Source organism: Mobula hypostoma, chromosome 6 (genome assembly GCF_963921235.1).
Source record: "Mobula hypostoma chromosome 6, sMobHyp1.1, whole genome shotgun sequence".
Classification (NCBI taxonomy): Eukaryota; Metazoa; Chordata; class Chondrichthyes; order Myliobatiformes; family Myliobatidae; genus Mobula; species Mobula hypostoma.
In genome coordinates, this window is record NC_086102.1 from 80,840,047 (window position 1) to 80,852,507 (window position 12,461).

The 12,461-nt window shown below is 39.0% G+C and overlaps 1 protein-coding gene across 2 annotated transcripts in view; it reads left to right on the plus strand.

Moving 5' to 3' along the window:
- Nucleotides 1–12,461, plus strand: part of sh3kbp1 (SH3-domain kinase binding protein 1) — a 267,662-nt gene that overhangs the window by 197,460 nt on the left and 57,741 nt on the right. For both annotated transcript variants that reach the window (XM_063051077.1, XM_063051078.1), the window contains exons 10-11: nt 3,448–3,499; nt 4,770–4,868. In XM_063051077.1, coding sequence (XP_062907147.1) covers nt 3,448–3,499; nt 4,770–4,868 — 151 coding nt within the window. The remainder of the gene's footprint in view (nt 1–3,447; nt 3,500–4,769; nt 4,869–12,461) is intronic.

Below are 12,461 nucleotides of genomic sequence, written 5' to 3' on the forward strand. Positions count from 1 at the left end.
TCTCTGGTTTTATTTAAGGTGGAGCTTGATAGGTTCTTGGTTGGACAGGGCATCAAAGGTTACGGGGAGAAGGCTGGGGAGTGAGGCTGACGAGGGAAAAAATGGATCAGCCATGATTGAATGGCAGAGCAGACTTCATGGGCCAATTGGCCTAATTCTGCTCCTATATCTAATAGTCTTATGGTCTTTTCAAACCTTTTTTTTTCAGCTATTCTAGATCCATCTGCAAACTTCCTCGCTGTCCACTGTGACCTCAATCTTGGTGTTAACCAAAAATCTGCTGATCCAGTTTACCATATTATCACCAAAATCATTAACATAGATGACAAATAACAACTGACCCAGCACCAGCACCTGCGGTTTGCCACTAGTCACAGACTTCCAGTCAGAGGGGCAAAGTTCTATTACCACTCTCTGCCTTCTCCCACTAAGCTAACTTTGAATCCAGTTTACTACTTCATCCTAAATGCTAAGTTACTAAACCTTATAGACGGGCCTGGCTGGAACATCCTACCAGAGGTGATGGAGAGGAAAATAATTTAGGGCAATTTAAAAAAGAGCTCCTAGGTAGGCACAAGGATGATAGAAAAATGCAGGGTTATGTGGAAGGGAAGGGGTTAAATTGATCTTAAGAGTAGGTTAAAATTTCTGCACAACATTGTGGGCTGAAGGGCTTGGACTGTGCTGTTATGTTCCATGTAATATGTGTAAGTTAAATTCACCTATTATCACAATCTTATATTTCCTGCAACTGTCTGTTATCTCTCTACAATTTGACATCTCTAAATCTGGCTGACTATTGGGTGGTTTGTAATATAATCCCATTATGACGGTCATCTCTTTTTTTTTTATTCCTCAGTTTTACTCATATTGCTTCTGTAGACGAGCCCTCCAGTATGTCCTGTCTGAGCACTGCAGTGATATTTTCCCTGACTACTAATGCCACACCTCCACACCTTTAATGCCTCCCCCTCTATCATGCTAAAACAACGAAAGCATGAACTGCCACTCCTGCAACCAAATATCACTAATGGCTACAATGTCATAATTCCATATGCTGACCCATGCTTTAAGTACATCTGGTTCACCTATAATATTACTTCTATTAAAATAAGCACAACTTAGAAAGTTAGTCCCATTATGCTCAACTTTTCGGTTCATGTCTTTGCATGTAGGCTTAACATTTACTTTCCCCACAGTTCCCCTCCAGCTCAAGTATAAACATTCCTTTTTGTACAGGTCACTGGAAGACCTTTCTTGAAAGAGAGCCCAATGATTAAAAAATCTGATGTTCTCCCTCCTGCACCATCTCTTTAGCCTTATGTTAAATTGTATTATCTTCCTATTTCTGTCCTCACTAGCACGTGGCATGGATAGCAGACCCGAGGTCACCACCCTGGAGGTCCTATTCTTTATCTTAGCACCTAACTCCCTTAACAGACTCTGCAGGATCTTGTCACCCTTCCTACCTATGTCATTGGTACCGATGTGTGACTGTGTCCACCAGTTGCTCACCCTCCCCCTTAAGGATGCTATGGACCTGATCCTGGCACCTGAGAGGCAACATACTATCTAGGAATCTTGTTCTCTCCACAACCTTTTGTCTGATCCCCTAACCAATGAATCCCCTATTACTACTGCTTGCATCTTCTCCCCCCTTCCCTTCAGAGTCACTAAACCAGATTCTGTGCCAGAAACCTGACTGCTTGGTCATCCCCTTCAAAAGTCCAGAAGAATACACTTGTTTCAGGAGGAGTGGCCACAGGGGTGCCCTGCACTGGCTGTCTATCCCCTTTCTCTCCCCTGATAGTCACTCAGTTACCTGTGTCCTGCACCTCATGTGTAACTACCTCCATGTATCTCTCAGTCTTCTGATGGTCATCCAGCTCCAGTTCCCTAATACAATCTGTGAGAAGCTGCAGGTGTAGTTGTCAAGGAAACTGGAAGTCACCCTGTCTTCTCACATCCTGCAGGAGAAGCATTCCACTGTCCTGACTGTCATTCCCACCACTCTAACTGTGCAATTAGAAAGAAACATACTTACCAGTAATTTACCTTTGCCTTGCCCTCTTCTTGCTATAGCCTCTTGAGCCAAAGCCTCAAACTCTCCACTCTAATACTGTCCACTCCCAACAATGGCTGCTCCCACAATGGCCGCACCACTTAAACCTTTTTCTTGGCTCTTGCCTAATTACCCAATGATCTCAAGCTCCACTGAAAGTCCTGACAGGCCCCACTCACTTTTTAAGTATTTTGCTGGCTCGTCACAAGCAATGGCTTACACGATCTTAAGCTCCACTGATGAAGTATTTGAGTATTTTTTCTTGTTTTGGGATCTTGGGTGTATGAGTATTTTTTTCTTGTTTTTTTTTAAAGCTAGACTGATTTTGATACATTACTGACCAAAATTCCAAAACATTAATTTTAATTTCTAAAGAACTTTGCAATTTAAAAGAATATATTGTTACCTTAGCCACAACCCTCCCCATCCTTATGAATTCCCCATGCAGAGTAAGTGAACATTTGAGTTGCATTTCTATGTATTAATTTGTCAAAGTGTCCCTGTTGGGGATGGTTGAAGCTTTATAATTTAGTCTGTTTTGAGCAGAGGCAAGTGAAGATTTTTGTTGTCATCTTGGGCAGAATTTAAGTATCAGAATCAAATTTATTGTCACCTGACATATGTTGTGTTTTTTTGTGGCAGTAATACAGTGCAGGCATAAATTGCTGTAAGTTACAATAAAAATAATGTGAAAGAGGAACAGAATGGTAGTGTTCATTGAATGTTCAGAAGTCTGATGGCAAAGGAGAAGAAGTTGTTGCTAGAAAGTTAAGCTTGGGTCTTGAGGTTCCTGTACCACCTCCCTGCCAGTAGTAATGAGAAGAGGGCATGTTCCAGATGTTGGGAATCTTTCATGATGGAAGTGGTGTGTATCTTTAGGTTTTCTATTGTTTGGAGACTGAACATGTCATGCTAAGTAAACTCAGTAAATTAGTGAAGAAGTATTGTTCATCCTTTACTTTTGCTCACTGGCACATGGTTTGAATTACAAACGTTTGTACTTAATGCATGGATTTGTGGAGCTCAGGGCTTCCTTTTTGTGAGAAGATAATCTATATGCAATGTGAGCATTAAACGTAAGCCTCTACACAATTGGATGCTCCTACAGTGTAGTTATCATATGTTCAGTTTACTCAAGATGAACCCATGCTTCGGATTTTAGACCTTTTTTCTCCCAATTGAAGCTTTTCTAGAGGGAACCTTGATCCTTCATTGCCATTTTTTGTAAATGTTTAAGCTGGTCCAGTGAGAATGTTACATTTTCTGTGTTAAGGTCCGAGTGGTTCCAGTGATTCGTTATCTCCTGCCCTTCAGACACAGTGTTTATTGTAATGCTGAAATGAATGTGAGTTTGTCTCTGCTAACTTGTTTACTTTGTTTCTTAGCGACCTAAGAAACCTCCACCGCCTTCAGCTCCGGCTGTGAAACCAATACAAGGTAATATTTATTAGTTATAATTTATTATATTTCAAGCACATACTGTTAACATTTGTTCCCATTGAAAAAGATTCTTAATCAAAGTGCACCTCTTCTGGTTTATGGAAATCCTCCTTTATTTTGTGAAACTTTTTACATTGAATTTAATTTTAAGATTGCAATGTATAATTACAATTGCTTTATTTTAATTTTTTTTTGGTGTATTGCATTGGTTGGTGAATTATTGGGTTGATGTTAAAGATTGGCAAAGTAATAGATTACTTGAGCCATATGGGTCCACTGAACAAAGACAACAGAGTCATGTTGTTCTGTTCTGAATTCTGTGTGCCTAGTGTATTCCAAGTGAGTATCAACAACATGAAATGCATATAAATTAATATAGCAGGCTGAAGATGCACAACAGAGCAGGTAACATCTGACGCCTTAGATACTTGAATAGCCTTATTTTTATTTTGGTCTATTGCTGATAAATTTTGCTTTTGAATGTTATTCCCTCATTTACTTGTGAAGAAATTAAAGGTTTATATCTCACTTGTTCTCTTCCTGAGCTGACATTAACTAAGGGTCTCTGATTTTGGGGCTAAGCTTTGTTTTGGTTCTGGGTGCTAAATGAGTATCAAATTTTTAATGTAAATGTAGAATTTTGCTTCAAAACAAAAGATTAAGTGTGTTTAGTAGAATTTAACAATGTACTTTTTATAATTTAGTTGTTTCTGATTATGTCCTCTTAGATATTTTGTTGAGGTTTATTGTTATGCCATCTAGTGAGTGTTCAGTATCTGGGTTTTGTGAATGAGCCTTGTTGCTTTTGTTGCTTAAATATACTTCCTCGTAATCCTTTTTTGTAATTTGTTTTTTAACTAGCTGGATATCCCCAGTAAATATGTACATGCAAAGTATTTATTAGACTGTGAGTAACTGCAAGAGACTTACTACTGAAATTGGTGCATGTGGCTTGTCAGAGATTTCTGTTACGCACCCGCAATGCTGAGTGAATCAGAAATCTAATGGAAGGACGTTGTAATGCATAATAAATTTCAACAATCTCCTTTCGAGGATGGCACTCTGCTGATGGTAATTACACACACAGGCTTGCAGGGAAGTGAAGAAAACCTGTTGTTCATTGTGAGATTTTGTTGGCATACCATCATTTTTTTCCAAGGCTACTGCACTGCCAAGCACTATTCTATGAATACACTTTAATGTTTCTTGAAACTTTTTTTTTAACTCTGTATTTTCCTTAATAGAATGTCACAATTTGGTTTGCTAGGACCCAAATATGATGGTTCAATAGTGGACAAAAAGAATGAAGCAAAGAAAGTACCTCCAGAAAGGCCAGACTCCCTGCCAACGAGGATAGAGGACAAAGGTATGAAATTTGCTACCTGCCCACACCTTGGACTGATTCTTCTTTTTCGATGCTAAGTGGATGTTTAACAGGTGCACAGAGCTTTGCACAGGTAGTGGCATTGTCCTTTTCTGTTGCGATCTCTTGATTGGTGAAAGAGTCCAAGGGCGCAAGTCCAGGAGAGGTTGCGATATTGGCCTGTCCACTATTTGTGGCTGTGGATTGGTGTGGGTTTGTGTTGCATAGTAACCTGTAGTGATTGAAGTACTATGACAACCAGCAGTGTTGTTTTGTGATGATATGCTTAGCTACAAGAGGGTATTCAGCCATTAAAAAAATATCAAGAAATTTTAAAATGCTTATAATGCTGTTGCTCTTTCACTAGTAAATTCTATTAATTTTCTCCAGGCTGCTCAGTCACTGTTGTTTAAGTAAAAGAATATTATTGGGATTGAAGGCCATCTCCTTCAGAGTACCAACTGCACATTGGCAATCTCTTTTGCATCCTGTGGTATTTCTTATGGAATTCTATTGAGATTGAGTAGGAGCAAAGAGCAAATACAATGTGCCTCAGCTCCATGTGATTTTTGTGTCTGGACACTGTAGATTTCCCTAATATTCAAAAAAGCATCATGATATCAATTCTGTAAATGAAAAAAGACTTACACAATGAATGTACAGGTTTTAATAGTCGGAACATAAGAAGTACTTGTTTAACCCAACCTGAATAGCTATAAAACAGAGTGTCAGATCTCCACATTTGTTGGGAAGAGCAGGATGAGAAGAGAAAAAAAAATGTGTGACCTTAGCCCTTTGTTTAGGACCGCCCCCCCCACCCCCTATTTGGAGTAGCTTTCTGGAAACTCATTGTCAGCTAATTTTATTATCTTAAGCACCTTGATTAGTTCATCCCTTAATCTTCATTTGCAGTCGGCGCAACCTGTCTTTCAAATCTTGGACTTGACCCCTGTTATTTTGGCGAATCTATTTTGTAACCTTTCCAAGGTTAATCTAACCCTATTGAAGTCTGGTACCCATCCCTTATATTATATGGGGTTAACCAGAGGCTTGCACAGCTGTAGCGTAATATTCAGCCCTCGGAATTCCAGCTGTATTAGGATAAAAGCCAGCCTTCTTTTTGCTTGTGCATTTGCTTTTAGTGATATCTTACACAAATTCTTATGATTTTTTACTGCATCTTGTATCATTTATAGCTATCAATAACCTAGTTAGAGTAAATAAATATAGTGAAAAACTAAAGCCTTTGTTTCAGATCCTATGGGACACATCCTACTAACATTTCTACTACTTCTTATATTGCCATGTGCTGCTCCTAACTGTATGAGCAATGCCTTTCCCATGTCACAACAAAAATTTATGTATTTCTCTTTTTACTAACAGTTTCTTGGTGCTTATAGCTTAAAAAAATGCATGAGTTTGACTATCTTTGCTCTAACACTCTATGAACATATGGCCTGGAGTTAATGTTAACATCTCTGAGGGCAATGAGGTCAGACTTGTCAAACAACAATGATTTCAAATAAGGGATAATCTAGCAGCCTTGCTATTCATGAGTATTACTGACTCACACCCTCAGTATCTGGGGCAATACTGACTAGAACCCTAACTGAGGCAAACAGTTGTGAGATCTAGCCAAAAGCATGGAATCTTGCTTTGAATGACTTTCCTCTTGTCTCCCAATGTCTTTTCACCTTTAATAACAAAAGTCAGAATTTGATTGGAATATCCTGTACAGTACTTACTTACCTGTGTCAAGAAATTCAACACTGTTCAGGACAAACCAAATTACTTGATTTATGCAAAGTGTTCCCTCCGACTTCTGCCAGTACATCAAGCTGCATTATGTGCCATTTTCAAAAAGCCTCCTTCAAGAACTCATCCAAAATCCTTGAGAAGGGTAGTACATTGGCAATCCATCATCTGTAAAATTTCCCTCCAATTCTTTACTTAGAAATATTTGGCAGTTCATCGTCAGTGGGTCCAAATGCTGACAATTAATACTCAGCAGCACCTCACATAAGGGTTACAACAATCTAAGAAGATGGTTTATTGCTGCCTTCCCGAGAACAATTGGGGACTGGCAAATGATATCCTTTTTCAAAGACGTTCACATCTTGTAAGCTAATAAAAGGAAAAGGTGTAAGGGCAACTTTTTCCCCTAATTATGCTTCTATTTCCACAGCAGTATGCTAGATTTGAGCTGGTTATAGTACTTTTACCAAGTGCACCATTGGTAATGTTGAAAGATTATAGTATTGTTAAGCTTAGGGATGCATTAATATTGACCAAGTTATTTCCCTGATCATTGCAGGGATTAACCCATAAAGTCACATAACATTTCAGCATTGCTTGAAAAATAGTAACTTGGAAGGTTATTGTGGGAAAGCAGGAGAATGTGATTAGTCTAAATGTTTGTGGTACAAACCCAGGCAGGCACTTGAAGGGCCAAAATGTGTGAATAAATGCGGAGTTACAAGAAAAAGAAAGACAAAGTGTTAAATGTTCATTTACTAAGGAACTTGGATGTCCTCCGTCAGTCACTGAAAGCAAACGTCCAGGAGCAGCAAGTAGTTAAAGGAGTAAATAGTATGTTAGCCTTCACTGTAAGAGTTCTTGAGTAGGAGTGGGGATGTTTTGTTATGGTAGTGTGACCAAAAATATTGTGTGTAGTTTTGGACTGCTTGTCCATGAAAGGATATACTTTAGAGCAGGGGTTCCCAATCTTTTTTATGACATGGAGTTTTACCATTAACCGAGTGGTCGGTGGATCCCGGATTGGGAACCCCTGCTATACAGAGTGTGCTGCTAATGTTCTCCGGGTTAATTCCTGGTATGACGGAACTGGAATTTTTGGGAACATTAGGCTGACTAGCTCTATACACTAGAGAGTTGAGAATAATTAAAGGCGCTCTCGTTAAAATGTAAATGATTTTGACAAGGCTAGAAAATTGGATATATAAAGAACGTTTTCCCTGGCTGGAAACTTGGGAATAGGTGATTACAGTCTCAGCATGTAAGACAAAACATTTAGGACAGAGATGAGAACCAGAACCTGTGATATTCTTTACCGCAGTAGGCTGTGAAGGCCAAGTCACTGAATGTATTTAGGACACTTAATTTCCTGTCATTAAAAATAAAGTATTGGGAGTAAGCAAGGATATGATGGTGTGCATAGAGGACCAGTCATGATCTTATTGAGTGGCAGAGTAGACTTGAAGGGCAGAACACATGCAGCTATTCTGCACCACCTCATCTGCAATGTTGTTCTTTCTTTTAAGAAGAAATAATGTGAGTTGCATCCTTTTATCGTTTGCCTTGCTAGGCGTTTGTAATTGGTAAATTGCCATTTGGGAAGGTGTATGCTTACTTTTAAAGGATAAGTAGCCACAGCCAGAGTAAACTCTTCAGTGGAATGAATTCCACTTTGGCAGTAGAAAGCCAGTCATAAAGTTTTAGCCTTGTGCCTGAAGATAGAACAGCTGGAAATTTCAAAAAATGCTTCCAGCATGACATACAGTGAATTGCTTTTTCCTTCAATGGCATCAATAGTGCTTGCCAGTCTGAAAGTCATTATAAGTAAATGCCACTTTAAACAGCAGATGGATTATTTAGGAAACTTGATTGAACAAACTATAGTTGCAGAAATTATACTGAACATACCACATAGAATCATTTTGCACTACAGCACAGAATTAACCCCTTCAGCCCATCTAGTCCATGCCAAATTGTTACTCTGCCTAGTCCCATCGACCCACACCTGGAACCATCCCAAATGTAAACTTCTCTTAAATGTAGCATCCACCACTTCTGTTGACAGATCCTACCACACTCACACCACTCTCTGAGTGAAAAAGATCCCCCTCAGGTTCCTGTTAAATATTTCACCTTTTACCCTTAACCTATGAACTCTTTTTTTTCCCCATCCAACCTTGCATTGTATTTGCATTTACCTTATCCATATCTCTATCAAATGTCCTCATTGTCCTATGATCCAGGAAATAAAGCCCTAACCTCATTCAACCTTTCTCGATAACTCAGGTCAAATCCTGGCAACATGCTTGTAAAATTTTCTCTGTAATTTTTGAATCTTGTTGATATCTTTCCTGCAGGTAGATGACCAGAACTGCACATAATACTCCAAATTTTGCCTCACCAACTTCTTATACAACTTGAATATAACATCCCACCTCCTATACTCAAACCTCTGACTTAGTATGCCAGTATGCCAAAAGCTCTCTTTATAACCCTATCTATCTGTGACACCACTTTCAAGGAATTATGGATCTGTATTCCCAAATCCTTTTGCCCTACCACGTTTCTCAGCGCCCTACCATTCACTGTCTATGTCCTACCCTGGTTTGTTCTCCCAAAATACAACACCTCATATTTGTCTGCATTAAATTCAATTTGCCATTTCTGTGCCCATTTTTCCATGTGGTCCAGATCCTGCTACAAGCTTTGATAGCTTTCCTCACTGTACTACGATCCCAGTTTTGGTATCAGCCACAGATCTGCTGATCTAGTTTACCACATTATCATCACGGCCTCCAGTCAAAGAGGCAACAACTACTGCCATTCTCTGGCTTCTCCTGCTAAACCAATATTGAATCCAGTGAATTCAATTTACTACTTCTCCATAATTATCTGGAAACTAATGGAATTATGATCACTCGATCTAAAATGTTCGCCTACACACACGATCAGTCACCTGCCTTGTCTCATTCCCTAATAGGAGATCCAGTATCACCCTGTCTCTAGTTGGGCCCTTTGCATATCGCTTAAGGACGCTTTCCTGAACACATTTGACAAACTATTCCATCCAATCCTTTTACAGTCCCATTCAATATCTGGAAAGTTAAAAGCATCTACAATCATAACCATATTTTTCTTGCAATTTTCTATCTCTACAAATTTGTTCCTCTAAATTCTGCTGGCTATTGGGTGGTCTATAACAGAATCCCATTAACATGGTCATCCCTTTCTTATTCCTCATTTCCACTCATATAGCTTCAGTAAATGAGCCCTACATTCTGTTTTGTCAGAGCACTGCGTAATATTTTCCCTAGCTAGTAATGCCATGCATCTCCTTTTAATTCCTTCCTGCCTATCAGGTTTAAAAGCAACAGAATCCCGGAACATTGAACTACCAGTCCTGTACCTCCTGCAGCCAACTCTCACTAATGGCTACAATATCATTAATTCTGCATGATGATTCCTGCCGTCAGCTCATGTGCTTCACTTATAATACCCTTGCATTGAAATAGATACAACTCAGATCATTAGTCACACCATGCTCAAACTTTTGGTTCATGTCTTTTTATGTAAGCTTCACATTTACTTTCTTCATGACTGCTGCACTAGCTGCCCTGGGGTTCCCATCCCTCTACAACTCTAGTTTAAGCCCCTGGAACACTAGCAAAGCTTCCAGAAAGGATATTGGTTCCCCTCCAGTTCAGGTGCAAACTGTCTTATTTGTACAGGACCCACCTTCCCTGGAGTCCAGTGATACAAAAATCTGAAGCCCTACCTCCTGCACCATTTCCTTAGTCACGTGTTAAGCTGTATTATCTTCCTGTTTCTAGCCTCACTAACCTGTGGCGTAGATAACAATCCTGTGTTCAGCACTTTGAAATCCTATCCTTTAACTTACAGGACCTCGTTACCCTTCTTACCTATGTCATGGTACTGACATGGACCATGAACTTTGGCTGCTCAGCCTGCCCTTTAAGAATGCTGTGGACTCAATCCGATATGTCCCTGACACAAACACTAGGGGCACCACTTACCATCTGGGAATCTTGTTCTTGTCCACAGAATTTTCTGTAAAACCCCTAACCAATGAGTCTATTTACCTCTACTACTTACGTCTTATTCGCCCTTCCCTTCTGAGACACAGAACCAGACTCAGTGCCAGAGATCAACTGTTGTGGCTTTCCTCTGCTAGATCTCACCCCCCTCCACCAGTATCCAAAGCAGTATACCTGTTACTAAGAAGAACGGCCACAGGGGTACTTTGCAAAGGCTGCCTATCCCCTTTCCTCTCCTGACGGTCATGCAGTTACCTCCTGAATGATCTGTAGTTCACCCAGCTCCAGCTCTAGTTCTCTAACACGGTCTGTAAAAAGATGCAAATGAATGCACTTCTTGCAGGTGTAGTTGTCAGGAAAACTGGAGGTCATCCTGTCTTCCCACATCCTGCAAGTAGAGTGCATCTTCTCTCTTTTCTTTTTAAATCTTTTTATTGAATTAGTACACACAAGGTAAAACATATAGCAACCAATACATTGTTACGATATAGATATACAAGAAATATTAATACAAAAAAAACAATGAAAACAACATAGGTTAGTTATAAAATAACAAGGTAATATAATTGTATACTATTTTGCCATATATAACGGTAAGGAGAAAAAAAAAACCCAAAAAAAACTACCGTGCCACTAAACTACAAAGCAAAGCAAAGGGCTAGCTAGGTAAATGGTAGACTTAAACAGGTTAAACAATCACGTCCTCAAACCCGACCTCCACTAATAGCAGATAAAATCCCACAAAGGGAGTGTGTGTGTGTGTGTGTGTGTGTGTGTGTGTGTGTGTGTGTGTATATATATATATATATATAATCAGAGAGAAAAAAAAGTTACATTAAATGAAAATATTGGATAAAAGATCTCCAGGTCTGTTCAAATTTAACTGAAGTATCATAAAGATTACTTCTGATTTTTTCCAAATTTAGACACGGTATCGTTTGAGAAAACCAAAAGAAATGTAGTTGGGGCATTAATCTCCTTCCAATGTTGTAAAATACACCTTTTCGCCATTAAAGTAAGAAATGCAATCATTCTACGCGCTGAGGGGGATAATTACTGAAAGTTTTAGGTAATCCAAAGATAGCAGTAATAGGATGGGGAGAAATATTACTATTTAAAACCTTTGAAATAATATTAAAAATGTCTTTCCAAAAAGTTTCCTGAGTAGGACAGGACCAAAACATATGGGTCAAGGAGGCTACCTTGCCATGACATCTATCACAAAGAGGGTTAATATGAGAAAAAAAATGAGCTAATTTATCTTTAGACATGTGTGCTCTACGGACAACTTTAAACTGAATTAAGGAGTGTTTGGAACAGATAGAGGAAGTATTCACTAGTTGTAAAATATGAGTCCAGTCATCTGCTGGGATAGAAAGGCCCAATTCCTTTTCCCAGTCGGTCCTAATCTTATCAAATGGAGCTATCCTAAGTTTCATGATAGTATTATAAATAATAGCCATTACACTTTTCTGACACGGGTTGAAGTTAATGATAGCGCCTAAAATATTTGTAGGGGGTAACGCCGGAAGGGAAGAAAGTATGGTATTTAGAAAATTTCTAACTTGCAAATATCTAAAAAAAATGTGTTCTTGGTAAATTATATTTGTTAGATAACTGTTCAAAAGACATAAGGGAACTATCTGAAAATAAGTCCAAAAACCGTGATATACCATTAGTCATTAGTCTTCCAAATTTGAAAGGTACGGTCCGTAGAGGAGGGGAGAAAAAATATATTGCCAATAATAGAAATCGCTACCGCAAATTGATTAAGATCGAAAAATTT